General features: G+C 28.6%; 6 protein-coding genes and 1 long non-coding RNA gene across 8 annotated transcripts; 6 read left to right on the forward strand and 1 right to left on the reverse strand.

Moving 5' to 3' along the window:
- Window positions 1-1,059: 1,059 nt before the first annotated feature.
- On the forward strand, window positions 1,060-2,234 carry LOC105249563 (cuticle protein CP14.6). The gene is made up of 2 exons (XM_011255122.3): window positions 1,060-1,194; window positions 1,534-2,234. Exons 1-2 carry the CDS (start codon window positions 1,183-1,185, stop codon window positions 1,942-1,944), a joined length of 423 nt encoding a protein of 140 aa, XP_011253424.1. The 5' UTR covers window positions 1,060-1,182; the 3' UTR covers window positions 1,945-2,234.
- A 551-nt stretch (window positions 2,235-2,785) lies between these two features.
- Window positions 2,786-4,997, forward strand: LOC105249562 (endocuticle structural glycoprotein SgAbd-3). The gene is made up of 2 exons (XM_011255121.3): window positions 2,786-3,546; window positions 4,429-4,997. Exons 1-2 carry the CDS (start codon window positions 3,535-3,537, stop codon window positions 4,876-4,878), a joined length of 462 nt encoding a protein of 153 aa, XP_011253423.1. The 5' UTR covers window positions 2,786-3,534; the 3' UTR covers window positions 4,879-4,997.
- A 4,568-nt stretch (window positions 4,998-9,565) lies between these two features.
- Window positions 9,566-11,274, forward strand: LOC105249561 (endocuticle structural glycoprotein SgAbd-3). 2 transcript variants are annotated; one of them, XM_011255119.1, is made up of 2 exons: window positions 9,566-9,633; window positions 10,526-11,274. In XM_011255119.1, exons 1-2 carry the CDS (start codon window positions 9,622-9,624, stop codon window positions 10,970-10,972), a joined length of 459 nt encoding a protein of 152 aa, XP_011253421.1. In that variant the 5' UTR covers window positions 9,566-9,621; the 3' UTR covers window positions 10,973-11,274. The 2 variants fall into 2 exon arrangements, with proteins under 2 accessions (XP_011253421.1, XP_025270372.1); XM_025414587.1 differs by having other exon boundaries at window positions 9,578-9,666.
- A 1,132-nt stretch (window positions 11,275-12,406) lies between these two features.
- LOC105249559 (endocuticle structural glycoprotein SgAbd-2) lies at window positions 12,407-13,763 on the forward strand. The gene is made up of 2 exons (XM_011255117.3): window positions 12,407-12,474; window positions 13,146-13,763. Exons 1-2 carry the CDS (start codon window positions 12,463-12,465, stop codon window positions 13,617-13,619), a joined length of 486 nt encoding a protein of 161 aa, XP_011253419.2. The 5' UTR covers window positions 12,407-12,462; the 3' UTR covers window positions 13,620-13,763.
- A 404-nt stretch (window positions 13,764-14,167) lies between these two features.
- LOC105249560 lies at window positions 14,168-16,760 on the forward strand. Its single transcript, XM_011255118.3, has 3 exons — window positions 14,168-14,599; window positions 15,392-15,490; window positions 15,690-16,760. Exons 1-3 carry the CDS (start codon window positions 14,588-14,590, stop codon window positions 16,077-16,079), a joined length of 501 nt encoding a protein of 166 aa, XP_011253420.2. The 5' UTR covers window positions 14,168-14,587; the 3' UTR covers window positions 16,080-16,760.
- A 470-nt stretch (window positions 16,761-17,230) lies between these two features.
- LOC105249557 (endocuticle structural glycoprotein SgAbd-4) lies at window positions 17,231-21,124 on the reverse strand. The gene is made up of 2 exons (XM_011255116.3): window positions 20,660-21,124; window positions 17,231-17,916 (listed from the first exon to the last, which is right to left on the reverse strand). Exons 1-2 carry the CDS (start codon window positions 20,669-20,671, stop codon window positions 17,470-17,472), a joined length of 459 nt encoding a protein of 152 aa, XP_011253418.1. The 5' UTR covers window positions 20,672-21,124; the 3' UTR covers window positions 17,231-17,469.
- Window positions 17,747-20,273, forward strand: LOC105249556. Its single transcript, XR_889056.3, has 3 exons — window positions 17,747-17,930; window positions 18,633-18,780; window positions 20,118-20,273. It is a non-coding gene; the product is annotated as an uncharacterized LOC105249556 (long non-coding RNA).
- Window positions 21,125-22,468: the final 1,344 nt, after the last annotated feature.

Below are 22,468 nucleotides of genomic sequence, written 5' to 3' on the forward strand. Positions count from 1 at the left end.
TTTATTATCGCTACCTATGCATCTTTTTTGATGAAACAAGAAATCCCATGGTGACTTCACTGTTTTTAAAATTACAATATCTTTCTTTCTTTCTGTTCATTTTCGAACAGTTTATAGATTTATAAATAGATTTTGATGATTTTTCAAATGTTTCTCTTGAAATAATAGAATAATTATCTTTTATTAATTTTATTAAAAGAATAAAAAAATTATATAATATTACATGAAAAATTCCAATTTTAAATAAACATAACTGCTGCATAATTATAATTGAAACATATAATAAAATTATTTACAAATACTTATCTCTGATGTTGTAATTCTTTTAAAAAAAATGTTATAAATAAAATTTTATTGAATTTAATATTGAATATATTAGAATATTTTATATTGACACACACATACACACACACACACACACACACATATACATAATATTTATTATTTTTTATTTATATATTTTTATTTACATATTTTTTATTTATATATTTTCTTATAATAATTCTTTCCCAGATTAATGCTATTTTTATATATAAAGCATACTATGTGTGATTGTCCTTGATATTTAACATATATTTATAATATATTTAATATAATATTTATTATATATTATCATATAATATATTATCATATTTGCATATGTATATTTGAAGTTTTATTTAAAATAAATGGATTGTGTAGTTTGTTTTTATAGTAGTTTCTAAATTCCAAATTTGCATCAAGCGTAATGCATGTACATCATCAAATCCTCGTTTGGCAATTGCTAGTAATTCTTTATAGTAATTATTAGACACGGACTGCTATAAAACATGTCATTTCTTTCTTTTATAATGACAAAATGTATAACTTTGTCCATCAGATCTTAATGGGTGAGTCATTTCTTTATTAAATTCAGATTCATTCGACCTTTTGCAATTTTAGGCACAAACATGACTAAATGCTATACGCGTGTGCGTGAATGCGTGTTCGACTCATCTGCAAAATTCGGATGTATAGCTCGCGGAGTGGGGCAATGGACAAACGAGGTCCGGGGCAAAGAGAAGTTTAAATAAGGTATTACCAGAAGATCCTAGATCTTCGGATGGCAGATATATAAAGCGGAAGGCATGTACGGGATGTTAAGTCAGTGCAGTGAGAAACTTTCGAGCAGCAGCTAGGAAAAATAATATACCTTTTTTCAACATGAATTCATTGGTGAGTTTGAGTTTTTGTGCAAGTAAGAGACGTTACGTGAGCATATGAGATATCTACACGTGATCTCGCAGCATGTTTGTAAATGGAATGTTTTTCATAAATTGATATAAGTAATTTCTCTTTCAATGAGACATACAGTGTCTGTACATTTTCTTTAATTTAAAATTAAAATTCAAAATATTTACTTTAAAAATTAAATAATTACGCTAAACTATTTTCGTGAGTTTTATTTCTTTTCTTTTATTAGTATTTACTACATTATGTGATATGTAATATGTAATATAGTTTCAAATTTAAAATATGCAATTCAAAATACTATACAATTTTTTGTCTTTACAGGTAATAACTTTATGCGTCTTCGTGGCAGCAGTATCGATGATAGCAGCATTCCCACAAAATGTTGTAGATGACAGGGTGTTAGCTAGATCTAACAACCAAATTTCTATTGTCAGACAAGCTTCAGATGGGCCGAATCCTGATGGTTCTTACAGCTATAGCTATGAAACCGGTAACGGTATCCAAGCTCAGGAAGATGGTCATCTCAATAACGTGGGTACTGATCAGGAGGCCTTGGAAGCGCGAGGTAGCTACAGTTATACTGACAACGAAGGCAACATCTTCCAAGTCTCATATGTAGCCAACGAGAACGGATTTCAGCCAGAAGGTGCTCACTTGCCTTCAGTACCACCACTAATCCAGAGGGCTCTTCAATATATTGCCGAACATCCTGAGGAAAACGGACAGGAATAAGGCTGGACATGACAAAAAAAATCGGCAAATCACAAACGAATCAGGATAAAATGACCAATCAGAATAAGTTCAACACGGATTCGATGATTGAATTGAGAATTAACAGATATTCAATTCTCATGGAGGCCGACAATCTCGAGATGCCGTTATTCGTGACGTGATTAGTTTTATAATATTTGTATAATATTATCAATATATTTATATAATATATTTGCATATATTATTATTAATTTTATACGGTAAATATGTATTGTAAATCTTGCAAAATGAACGTGTTAAGATTTTGATAATATGTATTAATTTTTGATGCGCATTATTTTACTTTTTCTTTTCCAATGACAGATTTTATAATTTTGTCTTGTCGAATCCTGAATAGTTAAATTCATATTTCTTTACGACTGTATGAAGTTACTTCAATATGTAATTCCGATTTTTCTGCTTAGAGTTCTTGTTTCCTTTTTAAGAGTATAAGAATTCTTATTAATGAAAAAGATTCCGCCAATTAAGAGTTCCAAATTTGAGTTCGAGAAATGGTATGCTAACATCTTGAAAATTGGGACCGAATAATTTTGAGTAATCTAATTGCTTTATTTTGAAAATTTTTAGAGTTTTTGTGTGTGTGTTTTGAACTTATTACTTAAAAAACACTTACTACAATAACTTAAAAAAAACTTAAAATTTAAAACATTGCAATTAATGTAATATTTGATAATGGTGCAGCAATATCGTGCTAGACCAATATAAAAATTTATTTCTTATTATTAAATTTTAAGAAAAGACAAATTACTCTTTATATATTTATATATTTTTATTTATTTTTAACTGTAATTTTATTTTCAATCTAAACTTTGATGTTGATTTTTAATTTGTCATTTTTATTTAATCTGTACTGTAATGAAAAGATAATCTTTCAGAAAAACATATATCGACTGCACAAAGTTAACCTAAATATTTTATATTTTTTTAAGATTCTATAATTACATTAAGTTTAATTTAAGTTTTAGTATTAACATTGCAATAGTTTACAATTAAGCGCTAAATGATCCGAAGAATGGGCCGAAACGTTCGCGTTAATGTTGATCGGCTGATTTTTTTTGAAGTATCAGGAACTCTAATATTGTACAACATAAAGGAATTAGGCTATTCTCAGACTATTTCACCTCGATTTTTGATTAGCACTCTATTTTTTAAATTCAAGTATTTTAGTATCACTAATCGACAGAATTCTTTTTATTTTTATTAATAATAAAGAACTTTTAAACTCTTTAAAAGAAAATTGGTACTTTAATCAGAACTTTACTGAGTTCAAGTTTAGTCAACTTTTTACGCACATATAGGTAATATTAGATTTAAAATCTTGTCAAGGAGATCAGGTTTTGCATGCGTATGTGTGCATGAGCGTTTGGCTCATATACAAATGTGATTTTTTTTTAAAATAAAGATGAGAGCAAGATAGAAGAACCCAGGGTTAAAAAATTCCGGAATCTTCGATGCTAGATATATATATAAAGCCTGTGGAACAAGAGGATATTGAGTCAGTGTAGTGAGAAATGTCCGAGCTGTAGCTATAAAATTATTTCTCTTTTCAACATGAATTTATTAGTGAGTTTAAATTTTTGTGCAAACATATTATATAAGGCAATGTCGAGAAATCTATATATGTAATAACCTATTATTTTTAAACTGAATATTTTTGTGATATAAGTAATATATTCTTTCAAACAATCATAAAAATTTCATTTATAATTCATCAATAATATTTAGATACAAAATTTAATAGTTAAATCATTTACGTTAAATCATTTAAAAGTGTTAATATAATCATATAATTTAAACATTTCTTTAATTGAAAAAAGTAAATTATATGTATGAAATAAGTGCTTATAATAAATGTTATAAAATGCATAAATAAGTCATATAATTCTTTCTTAAGAAATTTTTTAAAAATATAGAAAATCTATCGCTATCATTAATTATATATAAATTGATTAATATTTTATTGCGATCTAACAGATAATCACATACTATATAAGATTTTAATGAATTGTATATATATATATATATATATACGCAAAAAAAGTTTTAAATATTATAAAGTTTTAAATATTATAAAGCGTTTGACTAGAATTATATATCGTAAAGTAGATATTGTACTGGTAATAAATTACTCTTCTGCATTGGATACATTATAATTTAATTTTTACACATTATATTTACACTACATAGATATATCAATGTTCCTATTGCTTGTTAATCGATCTCGGTATAAAAATATTCAGGAATTTTTCGTCCTTTAATAATAAAATTAAAAGAAAAAAATTAAATTAAAGAGTTTTTTAATAAACAAATATTGAAAAAAGAAAAAAGTATTGTTGCTTCTGCGTTTCATCTATCGCGCGTTGGTTCTTATGCCATTTTCTTTTTAATAAAATTAAAATCCAATTTATAGTTTAAACAACTGTATGATTTTTTTATTTTTTTCAGATAATCACTTTATGCGTTCTGATAAAAGCAACAGTAATAATAGCCAAAACAGAAAGATTAACAACCCCTTCTAACATAAATCATGCCAAGCTAGCTTTGTATTATACAGTCGCTAATTATGATACCACTACGCCAACCACTACGCCACTGCGTCAGTACCCAATCATACAACCAAGCAAGCCTCTTTATAATTACACCTATAATGCTGATACCGGCATTCAGGCTCAAGAAAGTGGTCATCTCAATAATATGGGCACCAATCAAGAGGCTCTGGAAGTGCGAGGCAGTTATAGTTACACTGATAAGGAGGGCAATACCTTCCAAGTCTCATATATAGCTAATGAGAACGGATTTCAGCCAAAAGGTGCTCATTTGCCCACAATACCACCATTAATTAAAACAGCTCTTCAGTACATCTCTAAAGAAGAAGAGAGAAGAGGAAAGAAATAACAATGTTGGAAATGAGTAAAATTAATAAATCACAAACAAATCTTGCCAAGATGATAGTTAAAAAAACCAATATTGACTAAATCGTAGTCCTTTTACTAGTAATCTCGAAACACAGTTATTAGCATAGTTATTATTTTTGTATTTATATATAATTATTAAATTTATACAATATTTGTACATAATATTAGTAATTTTGTATCATCGATAAATACATTACAAATTTTCCAAAATAAACTTGTCAATATTTGGATAATATATTAAATTAATTCTTTTCACATAATTCCTCTCAAATTATTGTACATACATACATACATACATACACACACACACATATATATATATATATATATATATATATATATATTTTTTTTTTTAACGATTTTTATTTTGTTATTATTATTCTATATTTCATTATCTTATATCTTTTATTTTTCTTTTTTCAAACTTTACTTGACTTTTACGAATCAAGCAGTCATGAATTCAGTCGAAGGTGCCGAATAATATCGTCTAACATAAGCAATTTATGAATCTAGTGATTAGGCAATTTCATATTTGTAAATGATAGTAAATGATTCGAAACTTAACGATCATCTTTTTCATATATATATATACTGAGCACAAAGAATTGAGATATATATCTATTTATACTTACGAGAAAATTAGTACCACGTATATCATCCAATAAAGCGCGACATTTTGATATGCGAGAGATATTGATATTCGAAAAGAAGTTTTCAAAATTTTAGATCAAATATGAACTATCACACGAGATGTATGATTCAATATAATTAAAATTTTAAGAAGAAAATATATATTGATGAATATGCTAATTCTCGATAAACAATTATTATTATATATTCAATTATTATGAACCTTACATTAATTGCAATTTACATATTGTTTTATATATCATGAATAATAATATATCATTTAACATATCATCTCAAGATTGTTTGATAGTTACGAATCATCCTTTAATATAAATATCCATCTTTTTTATTCCAATGGCGCATTTGTTATTACCTACTCATCAAGTTTCACCAAAAAAATTCATTATTTGCTTTTAAATCTTCCTTTCCTTATGCATTTTTAAACAGTTCTTGCATAATCAAAAAAAAGATTTTAAACAGTTCTTGCATAATCAAAAAAAAGATTTTTACGATTGGATGTCTTCTCCTAAATGATGAAATAATTACTTTGATTAATCATGTTTAAAAAAAATATAGGAAGATGTTGTTAGCATTCGTAGAACTTCTATTCCAAATGAAATAAAATAATTACAATACAATTATGATTGTGATTATCAGGTATAGGCATATGTTATCTTTTCTTTTTATTTTCAATGATATAATTTATCTTTTGCTTCAACGACAGAATTTAACTTGATTAAATCTTGTCAAATCTTAATTAGGCAAATTCACATATTTTTAATAATTAAATGAAAAATTGGCATAAGAGCCACAGCGCAGTAGTTATGGCGTAGGGAAGAAACTACACTTTTTTCTTATTAATTATTGTTTATTTCAAACTAAAAAACTATAAAAATAACAAACGTTTTGTTTTTAATCCTTCTTCAGTGCGATTAACAATATAGAAAAAAAACTATGACATAGCAAAAAAGAGAAAAATTTATCTTTTCCTCGACGTGCAGGTGATGCCAAACTGCATCGCGCGGAGATCTAATAAGCGTGCTGTTTCCAAAAATTCATCAAAAATATTAAAATTTTGCTGTGCAAAATTGTAGCAGATCAGATTCCCCGCTTTTTTTTTTTTTAATCCGTACACAAAATGTCATTAAGTACAGTAATGCCAGAATGGAAACGCATCCGACAACGCAACAGAGGAGATAGGTCTCATATTTTTAAATTCAAATTTAGTCGAAACTTCGATTTTTTATGATCTTATGTTCATATCTCAGATTTAAAATCTCGCTAAGGAAATCAAGTTTTGCATGATGTATATGCATGTGTATTGACTCATCCGCAAATATGGTTTATTGGAATAAAAGAAATGGCAAGAAGATGAAGAGAGGGCTAATTTTTAAAAATCCGGAATTTTCTGTAATATATAAAGCTTTCACAGCATATTAAGTCAGTATAGTGAAAAATTTCTGAGCTGTAGCTAGAAAATAATATATCTTTTTTCGCCATGAATTTATTAGTGAGTATAAAATTTACTCCAATAAGACACATTATATAAGATAGTGTGGTGAGATCTATATGCAGTAATATTTCATTTATAACTAACCAATAATATTTAGATATAAAAATTCAATAGTTACATTAAATTATTTAAAAGTATTGATGCAATTGTAAATTTATAAACATCTTAATTGATCAAAAAGTAAGTTGTGTATAAAATAAATGTTTATAATAAATGTTATAAAATATATAAATACTCCATACATTGTCCGTCTTTCATGAGAAGTTTTTTGATGGATATATAGAGCAACTTAAATCACTAATTATTAATTATAGATAAATTGATTATTGTTTTATTACAATTTAAGATTATAATTATATATTATTCATGTATAAATATAATTAATTGCATGTACATTACGCAGGAAAGTAATATTGAAATACTTTATCAGATTATTATACTATAAGAAAGGACATCGTTTATAATATAAAAATTATAGTATAATAAATTACTTGTTAGCACTAGATCCATTACAATTTAATTTAAATATATTATATATCTACATTACGGAGATATATTATACTTCGGTTCCTATTGCTGGTCGAACTTGTTTATCAAAATATTTAGGAATTTTCTTGTGTTTTGTAATAGAATTAAAATTATTTTATGGTTTAAGGAACATTATATGATTCTTTATTTTTTTAGATAATCACTTTGTGCATTTTATGCATAAAAGCGACAGTGATAATAGCAAAAACAGACAGATTATTTGTAACAATCTCTGCTGCAACAATAAATTCACCTAAGCTTGTTCAATATACCAAAATCACTCGCTTTACGACGCCCATTACTACGCCAAGACCAACTATTTCGTCAACGCCATATTATTCACAATCAAAAAAGTCTCTTTACAATTATAACTATGAAACTGATACCGGCATTCAGGCTCAAAAAGATGGTTATCTCGATATGGGCACTGATCAAGAGAATCTGGAAGCGCGAGGCAGCAATAGTTACATTGACAATGACGGCAAAACCTTCCAAATTTCATATACAGCTAATGAAGATCAATTTCAACCGGAGAGTCCTCAATACTTATCTGCAATACCACTGAAAATTAAATTAATTTAATTATTCAATACATCATTGAACATTTCGAAGAGAATAGAAAAAAAAATGCTGAACATAACAGAAATATGAATAAAATCAGCAAATTGTGATGACAAAATACAGATCGACGAAAACTTCATTCGAAAACGGATTCGATTATGGATGATTCGAGGATTGACAGATATTTGATCTTCGTAAAGGCCGGCTAGTCGATCTTCGTAAAGTCTCGAGACTATTATATCGCAATTATTAGTGTCATGATTATTTTTATATTTCTATATTATGATTAAATTATTTTTATAAATATTTATATTTATAAAAATATTATATTTTTATAAATTAATATCATTAAATAATATTATTAAATTAATATCATTAAATAATAATAATTTTTTATATCTTCATAAATACATATTGTAAAATTTGCAAAATAGATGTGTCAATATTTAAATAATATTCAATTAATTTTTTTCAGATAAAAATTCATTTGTTTTTTTTTATTCTTCTCAAATAATTACTGAGCGTAACTGCGCGCTTATCATATATTTAACATGTGTATAATGAAATATGAAATTAATATAAATTAACATAAATAAAATAAATAAAATAAATTAATATAAATAAATTTTTATTTTGTTATTATTATTCTAGTATTCATTATATTATATTTGCTTTTTTTAATTTGTATTTTTGCGAATCAAGCATGAATTATAAATTTAATCGAAAAAATGTGGAATATGTCTAGCAAATTTATGAATATCGTAATTTTGGCGACTTCGCATTTGTAAATCATGACAATTAATTCAATAAATTTAAATATTTATATTATTCTTTCATTTATATTGAACACAAAGAATCATTGTATGTATCTATTTATACAAAAAAATGATTAACATTTATATCTTTGATATTATACCAACTCCGTTCATAAGACAATCGAGAAGAAGTTTTCGGAATTTCAGATTTAAATGCGAACTCTCGCGCAGGATATAATTTAGTAATTAAATCTTTAAACAGAAGATTGTGAATATTAAATACGATGATTTGATAATATTATGATTCGATTATTATGAATGTTATATTAATTTATTAGACAATTGAATAAAAGTTTTTAAAATTTCTGATGAAATGTGAATTATCGTATGAGATATGATAGAATTTATAACCCTGTCAAATCTTTATTAAATTCATATTTTTACTAAATTCAAGTCCAATCGATTTTCTGCGATCTGAAGTTTATAATCTTAGATTTAAAATCTTGCCAAGGAAATCAAGTTTTGCATGAATGTGTATACATGTGCGGTTACCTCATTCACAAACGTTTATTGAAATGAGCACAATGGCAAGAAGATGAAGAGAGACCTATCTTTTAAAAATATGTGGTATCTTCTATAATGGCAGATATATAAAGCTTACACAGCAAGCATATTAAGTCAGTGTAGTGAGAAGTTTCCGAGAGTTGTAGCGAAAAAAATAGTATATTTTTTCGACATGAATTCATTAGTGAGTTTAAATTTAGCGCGAATAAAACATTATGTAAGGCAGTGTCATGAGATTTGTGTGTATTGTATGTCTGTGTGTATGCAATAATGAATCTATTAATTTTATGAATTAAATATTTTTGTAAATCGAAAGAAGTAATTTTTTTCGGTCAGATAATCATAGTGAAAATTTTATTTAGTTTATAACTAATCAATAATATTTAGGTATGAAAGTTTAATAGTTACATTAAATTATTTAAAAGTATTGATGCAATTATAAATTTAACACATTTTAAATGATTAAAAGGTAAATTGTATACATGAAACAAATGCTTGTAATAGATGTATAAATAAATCGTTTCCTGTTTGTTTTAATAAGTTTTTTCTAGATATATAGTGCAACTTAAATCACTAATCATTAATTATGTATAAATTGATTAATATTTTATTTGTGATTTAAAATATTATAATTATATATTATTTATATAAAAATTTAATTAATGCATGTACAGTAGGCGCCAATAATGCCTTAACATATGAAATTGGTCGCATTCGGGATTAATAATGACTAGATATTATTAAGTTATTATTAGTATCGAATGCGACCAATTTTATGTGTTAAGGCATTATTGGCGCCTACTGTACAAAGAAAAGTAATATTGCAAAGCTCTTTACCAAATTATTATATTGTAAGACGAAAAGACATTGTACCGAAAATAAATGATTCATCAGTACTAGATACATTATAATTTAATTTGGATATTATATTTACACTACAGAGATATATTATATTTCGGTGTCCCTATTGCTTGTCAATCTTGTCAGTACAAAAATATTCTAGAATTTTTTCATGTTTTATAATAAAATTAAAATCCAATTTATGGTTTAAAAATATGATTCTTTGTTTTTTCCAGATAATCACTTTGTGCGTTTTGATAGAAGCGACAGTGATAATAGCGAATACAACAAAAAGATTATCTAGCACAATCCCTCCTACTACTACAAATAAACTTAAGAAGCTTGCTTTCCTTCCTCCTTCTCCTTCTCCTCCAAGATCAAAAAAGTATCTTTACAATTACAACTATAACACTGATACCGGCATACAAGTTCAAGAAGAAGGTAATCTCAATAACGAGGGCACTGATCAGGAAGCCTTAGAAGTGCAAGGTAGTTACAACTTCACGGACAATGAGGGCAACACCTTCCAAGTCTCATATGTAGCCAATGAGAACGGATTTCAGCCGGAGGGTGCTCATTTACCCACAATACCACCATTAATTAGAAAAGCTCTTGAGTATATCAAATATGAAGAGTTTTCCTTCATTCCTGAAGAGATTCCCTTCGAGGATAAAAAGAAATAAGGACATTGGATATAACGAAAATATGATTAAAATTAGCAAATTACGAACGAGTCTTGATAAGATGACAGATCGAAATCTAGAGCAGATTCGATTATGGACAACTTGAGGATTGATAGATATTCGCTTCTTCTACAGATTCTTCCATTTTTGCTTCTTGAAATTGTATTTGAATTTTGCAAACCAAGCAATTAAATTAGCCCAAAAAATGCGAATATGTTTAGTAATTTGTGAATCTAGTGATTAGGCGATTTCATATTTGTGAATTATGGCAATTGATTCAATAAATTTAAATATTATCATTATGATCGTTTTTTCTTATCGTGAGCATAAAGAATTGCGATGTATCTATTTATACGAGAAAATTAGCAGCACTTGTATCATTTGATAACATGCAGAGACCGCTCATGAAACAGTCGAAGGAAAGTTTTCGGAATTTCAAAAATGTGAAATTAAAATCTTAAGAAGAATATAATATGAATTTAGTATCAATATGTTGTAAATATATATTGATGGATATGATAATAATTTTCTATAATATGACAATTCTATTATTATTACATTAATCGTAATCAATACTTATGCATTGTTTTAAATATGAATACATTGCTTTAAACCTGAATACCTTGAGATTCTCTAATGGTCACGTGTTATTCTTCAACACAAATATTTATATCTTTTTTTATTCCAATAATCATTCATCATTATGATATAGTATAAGCTGCATGTTTGACAAAAAAAGAATTCCGTTGTAACTTCATCTATTTATAACAGCTGTTAAATTTTTTTCTTTATGTTTTAAAACAGTCTTCTAACGATTAAGAAGTAAATTTTTATGATCAAATGTCTTTTTTAAATAATTATTCTGAATAATTATATTCAAAAAAACTATTTAAGAGAATTGTTTGTAGCATTCTTTTTATATGTACGCATCATTTAGTACATCATCAAAATCATTCGGTAAGTGTTGCAATTGTTTATTATTATTTATGTGTTATTTTTCTTTTCTTTCTTTAATGATAGATTTTGTTAACTTTATCCTGTTGGATTTTAAATGGACAAAGATTCACACAATTTTTTACTAAATTTAAGTTCGGTTTTAGATTTATATATTGTAAATATACATATATTATACATTTATATATTGTAAATATACATATATTAATGGATATGGTGATTTGATAATATGGCAATTCGATTATTATTACATTAATCGCAATTGTCACATCTACGCATTATTTAAATGTGATTTTACATTTATATATAATCTCAGATTTTAAATCTTGTCAAGCAGGTTTTGCATATATATGCTCGATCGGCTTATTCGCAAACGTGATTTATTTGAATGAGGAAAATGATACGATAGAAGAGTCTATTTTAAAAAGATCCGGAATCTTCAGATAGCAGGTATATATAAAGATTGCACAGCATATTAAGTCAGTTTAGTGAGAAATTTTTGAGCTGTAACTAGAAAAATAATATATTTTTTAAATATGAATTTACTAGTGAGTTTAAATTTTTGCACGAATAAAACGTGTTATATGTAAGGTGTCATGAAATCTGTTACTATAATATATATACAATAAATCTATTACTTTTGTGATAGTTTTATTCTGTAATAGTTACTATAATATATATACAATAATTCTATCACTTTTGTAAATTGAATGTTTTTATAAATTGACACAAGCAATATTTCGTTCAAATTATAATATACAAAGCATAATGAAATTTTGTTTTAAGTTTAAACTTAATGATATTAAGATTTAAAAATTAAATGATTACTGCAAGTCAGCAAAGGTGAAGACATTCATCTCTAAGTGTTTATTTGTTCATTTCCCTCTCAATGACTGTAACTTTACATCAAAGCAAAATGCTTTATATATCGTATATTAATTTATATTTTACATATATCGTAAGATAAGAAAAATATGTTATACTAATAATAAATTACTGTTAAGCACTAAACACTACAATTAAACTTGAAAATATTATATTTGTACTACAGAAATATTTTTCAGCGTCCTTACTTCATATTAATTGAATTCATTATTAGTATAAGAATATTCAGGAATTTTCTATTTATTCTCCAACAGAATTTAAATACAAAGGTTTATAATAATTTATATATAAATAATTTATATGTAAAGAACTATATGATTTTTTATCTTTTTAGATAATCACTGTGTGCGTTTTGATAGAAGCGACAGTGATAATGACAGCGAAACCAGCAAGATTATCTGTAACAAACTCTCCTGCAACTTTAAATCAGGGTAAATTTTATGCATATACCTACAAGTATAATCCCAGTCCTTCTACTACACCCTTTAGTACAAGATCAACGTCAACGCCAACGCCATACTATTCACGATCAAAAAAGTCTCTTTACAATTACAATTATAATACTGATACCAGTATCCAGGCTCAAGAACAAAATTATCTCAATAACTTGAGCACGGATCAAGAGACTCTGAAAGAGCGAGGCAGCTATAATTATATTGACAATGACGGCAACACTTTCCAAGTATCACATATAGCCCATGAAGATGGATTTCAGCCGAAGGATGCTCACTTGCCTACATTACCATCACTAATCAAGAAGGCTCTTCAGAACATCGCCGAATATTCCAAAAGGAATGGGAAAGAATAAAAATGTTAAATATTGCGGAAATATCGTAAAATTATGAATGAGATCTCATAAGATGACAGATTGAAGAAAAAGTATGTTTTTGATGTTTAATATATTTTTAAGGATTTATATAGCTGCAGAAACAAAATTTATTTCCAAACCTGCTCAACAAAAATTATATTTTATAAAGAGAGAGAAATAATAGTTCCCTTATGTATGTTAAATAATTCCAGTATATGTTCTAGTTTACTATTTATTATGTTTTTGCATATATATTCAAATAAAAAGGAATAAAATATCTTATTATAATTCTTTTCTAGTGATTAATGACATTTAAATAATTGGTTGCATTGACATTATAAGTGTTTCTGATAATAATGATATCTATCATGTTCTTATATTAATATTTGTAATTTTGTTTGCAATAAGTAGACTGCATAATGTTTTTACAATATTCAAAATACAAAATTGCATGAAACATATTGCATATATTATTTGGCATGTCATCAAATTTGTTTGGCAATTTCTATGATTTGATTATTGATTATACTATAATTATATGAAAGATATAGATGCATATTATTTTTCTTTTCTATTTTTTCCCATGATTTATAACTTTGATCTGTCGAATCCTAAATGGATGAATTTACATTTTTTTACTAAATTTAAATTTAGCCTTTTTAAATTTAGATGATTCGATACGTTTTTGATTCGATACGTTTAAATGATTTATCAAGTACAAATTCTGCCAAGGAGATCAGGTTGTGCATGTAGGTGCATGCATGAACATTTGACTAATTTGCAAACGTGATTTATGGAAATGATGAAAGTGGCAAGGAAAGAGAAGAGAAGAGAGCCTAAATATTTTAAAAAATTTCAAAATCTTTGGATGGTATGATAGTAGATATATAAAGCTTGCAGAGTAATTAACTCAGTGTTGTGAGAAATTTCCGAGCAGTAACTAGCGAAATAGTATATCTTTATATGAGATGAATTTATTAGTGAGTTTAATTTTTTGTGCAAATAAGTGCGTTCTGTAACGTGATGTTGCGAAATATTTATATACACAGTCTATGATTTTTATAAATTAAATACTTTTTTAAATCAATGCAAGTAATGTCCTTTAGATCAGAATAAAAATCATAATGAAAATTTTTTAGTGTAAAACTTATTAATAATATCAAAATATAAAAATTAATTATAGTTATGTCAAATCATCTAATATTTAATATTATTGATAAAACTATTTAACTTAAACGTTTCAATTAATGAATATATATGAAATAAATGTTTAACAAATATCAATGCATAAAATGCACAAAAATTGTTATTTTTCTCGAAAAGTGTTTTTCAGAAATATAGAACTTAAATTTTCATAATATAAAATCGAAATTTTTATTTTAATGAATTTTTATGTACAATTATTAGAATAAAATTAATTTTATATAAGATAATATATATTTGTAAGTTTGACATTAAATTATATTCTACAGGACAAATCTTTACTTTAATTTTTTCATAAATTAATTTTATATGTTAAAAGACAAAAAGTGTAATGTCCAATTCATGAATCTCGAAATTATAGATTTATATAATAGATTTATATTACCTTTGACATAGCTGATCCAATTCAATTCCTCCTTAATTAATTTTGTCAATTTAAGAATATTTATTTATAATTATATTTTTTCTTATTCTATAATAGAATTTGAATCAAATCAACAGTACACAGATAGACACATAGCAATATATATATAATTTACAAAAAACTATATAATCCTTTGTTTTTTCAGACAATCATTTTGTGCATTCTGATGAAAACGGCAATAATAATAGCGAAAACACAAAGATTATTTGTAACACACTCTCCCGATATAAATCAGAATAAGCTCGTAAGTATTATATATATATATATATATACACACAACCCCTACTACTTTATATATATATATATATGTGTGTGTGTGTGTGTGTGTGTGTGTGTGTGTGTGTGTGTGTGTGTGTGTGTGTGTATATAAATTTAGCATTACTACTCAGATAGCAAGTCTCTTTACAACTAATTACAACACTGACACCGACATTCTTATTCAGATAGTCAGTTACCCCAGAGTCAGTAATGAGGTCGTCGACTACAAGATCCTGGAAACGCGAGGTGAAGGCTACAATTATACTGACGATGCGACAATGATAACAGTAAAAAGAAAAACGTCACCTATAAGATTACCTATACTATCCAAAAAGGAATCACTTAATATGTCACCTATAAGATTACCTATACTATCAAAAAAGGAATCACTTAATATGAACGAGATGTTTGCATTTGGATTGTCATTGAGAACACCTTCTATATTTCCAACGATGCCATTATTTTCCCGTTACTATCTACCAAGCAAGTCTCTTTATAGCTATAATACTGATACCGGCGTCCAAGTCCAAAAAGATGATTATGCAGACACCGAGTTAAAAGCTCCGGAGGCATGAAATAATTATTAACGCTAAGGATAATGCTTACAAGGGCATATTATATATAGCTAATGAAAATAAATTCCAATTGAAATTAACTCATCTACACACACATTAATCAGATTCTTCAATATATTGTTGAACATCCCGAAAAGAACGGAAAGCAATAAGAACATTGAAATGGAACAATATGAGTAGAATCGATGATAAGCTTGGACAAAATGAGAGATCAACATGCACTTGATGACATCGCGAAACATGGAGTACTTAGTTCCTGTAGCAATTCTAAGATTTGATGCTTTTTGTAATTATTTTTGCGCTTAAAATTAATTTTTATTTTCTGTATCTGTCTAAGAAAATCTCGATAATATCCTGTAAATAAATATCATCAATATTATAAGCATATCCCTCTTATTGAATTGGTATCTATCAAGAGCGAGATCAGATAATATCTGTTTTTTAATTATTATGTTAACAGCTGCTTACAACGTTTTTAAGGGAGGAGCGTTAATAATGCAGAGGAGCTATAAAATTGCGGAAAGTTTGATGTACTATGTGTTTTTTCGAGAAAAAAAATGGTAAGCATTATTAGCGTCTCGATTTTGAATAATTATACCTTTTGACATTTTTATTTTCAAATTACTTCAAAATAAAAACCTTAAGTGCACAATTTCACGGAGACAACAATAATTTAATTTGGAAGAATATACATCATTCAGATATATAAATGATTATAATAGAAAGAAAAAACATTACATAAATAAATTATAATACACATATGAAATAATTGTATGAATATATAGTGCTTTCATTAATGTTCTTGAAAATCACATTTAGTAGTATCGCATATGATTGTAAATTAAACTTGTTGTAAATTTGTTCTACAAAAATCAATCTTTGTTAAGAAATGTTTAGAAAAACATCAAATGTATTTATGTATGAATTAAAAAAAAATAATCTCAGCGTATACTTACTTATTATTTGCTTGTATACACATTCGAATGTCGTATCCACTATCAATTATTCATTTCAGTTTAAAATGACAACAATGAAAACGTGACAATAGACGAAGATTATACTTGAATAACGTAAAAAATTTCTTTTTCTCTTATCTTTATATTTTAAAATATTTCATTTTCTGCGTTTATTAATTGTGATTATGCGCAAATTCTTCGAAGTATAATGAAAATATGTGAGGTATGAAAGAAAAATAAAAATATTTTTGTTTATTTGTAGAAAAATTAGTGATATCGGTTCTATCTATGATAGGAAGCAACGTAATCTTCATTCAAAGTTCATCCAATGAAACAGTAGTATCTTGGGAGAGTTTCTATAAAAATATAAGTTTATTGAATGTTATATTACGATGCGGCAAATATATGGGCGGACTTAATTCGAGGACGCGCATTTAGTTTCGTTTATTCGAAAAGAATCTCTGCGGGCGATTGTCGCGAGGCACAGCATTTTGCGTCGGATTGTCTTTCTCGATCGGTTCCGGAGTGGTGGGCTGCTTAGCAAGCCATTCCAGGGCACGTTGGATCTCCGGTGGGATGGGCGGCGGGGTGGGGAGATGGGATCCGGCTACCTGGGTGCCGAATTCATCGGCGGTCCAGCTTATGGAGATAGGGGTTCCGTCCGGCGCGTTGTACTGAACGGAGCCCTGGATCAGCTGTGCCTCGTCTTCGGTGCCGGCGTACTTGCGACTGCCGGTCTCTTGTTGGATGATTCCGCCCGCCGTTTCATAAGCGAAGGAATAATGTCCGCGGGAATCGCCCAGATCGCGTGCGTAGCTGACGAGCCTCTCTGGTTCCGGAGAGAATTGACCGTGAACCAATCCAAGCAGGGCTATTAACAGCTAAAAATGTAAAGGTAAAGTTATAATAGTATCTTTTTTCTCTTCTTCGCAATCGTATCTATCTTTTAAAAGTAAATATATTATTGCAAATTTCAAAATTGTCAAACGCAGAATCAGTTTATGTATTATGTATTATGTATCTGCCGTTTATTAAATTTCATGTTTGAGGATTAAACTTGCAGGGATTTTAAAATTATTAAATATTTGTAGAAACTTATATAAGTATCACGATTTGATCGATAATGTTTACGTTATTTATTTTAAAGGCTATGTAAATATTTGCTTGATAAAATTTATATTCGTGTTTTACATTAAAATCTAAAATGTCTCAAAACTGTGCTTGATTTATTCGCGAAAATGTGCGCGATAGTGTGTATAATGGCGGTGATTAATGATTCATCATAAATATCGAGTTAATTACATCATTCTATAACGTCTGGAATTAATGGGACAGCGATGACACCGGGCGTCCTTCTCGTGACAAACTCTCACTTATCGAGTAATAAATACATTGACTTCATATGGCAAACGTTTACGATCACACTAAATTTGTTTAGACTTTGCAAGCGTAAAGGCCATATTAAAAATATTAAGAATGTAGCTCGCATTATTACATGAATACGTTAATGGACATATTTGGCACGTGATAATCAAGATGGATAGTATCCAGGCAGCATCGAAAGGTTGGAGTCGTTTAATTGTAATTCTATCTCTAGGAGGATGTTTAATGACGTCGATGCGGACCGAAGTGGAGAACTATCTATACACACACTACGCGCTTTGTAATCCGCGTCATGTCCATCTTATAAAGAGACGCTGGAGATACCTTTCCCCGCAAAAGGTCAGCATAAAATGAATGCGTTGGTAGGTAGATAGGTCACGATATATTCATTGCGATCGGTAAGAGGAACGGGAGGGTCATCGCACGCTAATGACACCGTATTACGTTACAATCGTTTCGAACTTTTTCCCATAATTATAGTTTCCAATTAGCATCCAAGACCGATTCGTTTTGTCGCCGGTTTAACAGGTGTGCTTGTCACCGTCCATCACCGTGCAACACCGAACCAATCGACATAAATATTTCCTTGAATGAAAGGGAATCTTATAAGAAGCATCGATATTAACATAATTGTAATTAAAATTTAAAAAGTTGAAAATTATATTGAAATAATTTCAAATTTGTAATTTTTTATAGAAAAATAGAGTATCATACTGTTTTTTCTTTTTTCGAAATTTTTATTGTTTTAAAAATTTTACACTCTTAAAAATCTTTCTTAATTCATATTTTATAATATTATATTCTTTGGCAAACTATTGTGATTTTTGTTCGTTTTGCTTCAAGATGTATTCTTTACGATAACGATCATTGATCAATAATAATATTGTTACTAGATATGGAGCAGATGTTTTGGATTGCTCGATCAATATAAGTCTTTTATACGAGAAAGTAGATGCTTAGAAAAAAAATGTAAATTAATGATTTAGAATTTATTCGCTGTAGTGGACGAGCTATCTTCTATGCAAGATGCGCGATAATGTTGCCGTTATGTGAGCTTTACAATTTAATGGAGTTATGTAATTTAATAGATTATATAATATTGTAATGGTTGTTTTGTGCTGCATAACTTTCATGCGATGACAAATAGCCCTACCATATAACGTTAAATCATGTACGATCGAAATTATGAATATATAATATGTATACGTGACCAATTTCAATTTCGCGATTTTGAGAAATCAATGATCGGATTTGCGTTTATTGTTATGGAAATTAAATGTATGAAGTATGATTAATATAGAGATATGTATGGAAATTGAAAACGTCCTATTTTTCAAAAGGAATTATTGCAAGGAAAAATTTATATCCTAGTTTTATCGACATTTTTATCAGAGTGATTTATCATAACTGTGTAATCATAAATAAAGAAATAGATGACATTAATAAATGATTTTTAAATAATAAAATCTGTATTGAGAGAAGAGAGAGAGATTGATGATGCCAATTTAAAATGCACACATTGATGAATATAGTGAAAGCGCGAGTTGTTACTTTTTATATTGTCAGAGCTTGATATAATGTTTAATGTTACGTCAAAAATGCACAATATATATATATATATATATATATATATATATATACATATATTACATCTATATATTTTACATCTATAATTTATGTGTATGTTCTCTTGTTCCAGATACACATAAAGCTCGTAAAGTTACAAGAGTACAGTGGCACATCATACTTTATCTGCGCTACGCGTAAAAGCTTCTTCCACAAAAGCAGTCTGCCTCGTAAAATTACAACTTATGTTTATACATATATATAACATGAAAGTTATCTTTATAAGTATCAGACCAAAATTTGTTAGATATTTTTTTATATAAAATATATATATTTTTTAATACTTAAGAAGTTCAGTAAACATAAAACAGTTTTAATTATTGTCATTTGTTTTACGTCTGAACATTTGAATTATTTATATGACCACAAACTATGGTTTATGTACAAATGACAAAGATTTTTTGCAACTATATTTGGTATCATCATATCATAAAAGAAAGATATTGGTTCTCCGATTTTCCTTTTCATTTTGCTCTTTTTACATATTTGTATTACATTTAGTACATATTTATGAATCAAATAGATTGTTATGGCTCAACAATTCAAAGTTAAATTATACAATAAATTGTACTATTTAGTAAGATCTAAGAAAAATTTAAAGAGAAGCGCACTTACCAGGGTACGCATGTTGCTCGACGATGGACTCACGTGTTTTATGTTATGATTACAATGCACGTGCCCGAAAAGCGAAGCGCCTTGAGTCGAGTAGAGTACGGGCGTTTTTTTAAGTGAAATAAATAATACTGACAAAAAGGCAGGCAAGCAAACAGACAACGTCACATGTAGAGTGTCGCTCGCCTCTCTCGATGATTGCCGGCGTGGAGTTCGCGAGCAACTCTCGGACCGTTGGGGGCAAAGCCGACCTTTATACCGGCGAGGTGCACGAAGCGGAGGCGCCGGTCTTTACATAACCCGGGAAAGTTTATTTCGGCGTGGCCGCGCCGCTGCCCCTGAGAGTTCCAGAGAATCGGGAGCACGTCGCCCAGGTGTCACCCCCGCTCGAAATCTCCGGGACACGCGGTCTTCTTCCGCACTTGCGTTCTCCATCTGCCTCCGGGGACCATTCGCACCCGCGACGCGCATTGCGTACATTCGTGTTACACGCGCGACACCGGACTTTTCCTCCTTCGAGTCTAACAAGACTCGAGAGACGGCGATGTCGGCCGTACGGCTTGCAGTTTTCGCGCTTACATAATGAGACGATATGAGGCAAACGACGGTTATGCCTTGCGCAACCTGCGAAGTCTCCTCTCGAGACGATCTCGGAAGCAATAATCGAAAAAGAGAAGTCGCTGTATCTTCAAGAGAAGATACAGCGACTTCTCTTTTTCGATTATTGCTTCCGAGATCGTTCTGATCTCCACGACTGCGTCGGTGAAAAGAAAAAGATAACTGATCGCATTTTTAAAGAAATGATTTTCAATATAAGAGATTTAAATCGATACAAGGGAGTCGAGATTTATTAATGTAGAGACACATAATAAATGTAATCTCTCCAAAAAGCATATTCTGACAACGACCTGAAAGGCGATGACTTGTGCACGCTTGATTATATCTCGAGACGATCTCGGAAGCAATAATCGAAAAAGAGAAGTCGCTATATCTTCTCTTGAAGATACAGCGACTTCTCTTTTTCGATTATTGCTTCCGAGATCGTTCTGATCTCCACGACTGCGTCGGTGAAAAGAAAAAGATAACTGATCGCATTTTTTTAAAGAAATGATTTTCAATATAAGAGATTTAAATCGATACAAGGGAGTCGAGATTTATTAATGTAGAGACACATAATAAATGTAATCTCTCCAAAAAGCATATTCTGACAACGACCTGAAAGGCGATGACTTGTGCACGTTTGATTATTAATGTCATAACACATGAATTTATGCGCATTTTGAAATACATATGCATATATATGCATATACATATATGCATTTTCATGTGTTAACATATCGATAATCCGGTGTGACCAAATTAAAATAATTTAGCTGACAGCGATTTCATTGCTGTTTTATGATCTTGCTGGATACGAAGTAATAAGTTGCAGCGTCTCTGGTTGTAACCGCGATCGAGGTATTTACGAAATACAGCTTACATAGATTTTTATCGCATATTCTAAGATTCTATGAAGAAATCTCTTCGAAGAGACTAGAGAAATCATATGAGGTTCTTATCCGATACAAAGAACCCAGAAAAAAATATGAAATTCGGAGAAACGAAGAATTATTTTCATGTGAAATGATGTAAGAAAGCATTTCGAAATATCATATAAATTTTTTAATAACTAATCATAGATTTTGGAATAGAAATCTTTATTCTATCATTATTCGAACGCCAGAAGCGCGAACGTGTTCACGAGAAAAAGATAATGATTGGAATTATTCAACAAGTAGCTGTAGAAACGTCTACGTGGGTTTTAATGTCAAA

Source organism: Camponotus floridanus, unplaced genomic scaffold (assembly GCF_003227725.1).
Source record: "Camponotus floridanus strain SB8 unplaced genomic scaffold, Cflo_v7.5 scaffold112, whole genome shotgun sequence".
Taxonomy (NCBI): Eukaryota; Metazoa; Arthropoda; class Insecta; order Hymenoptera; family Formicidae; genus Camponotus; species Camponotus floridanus.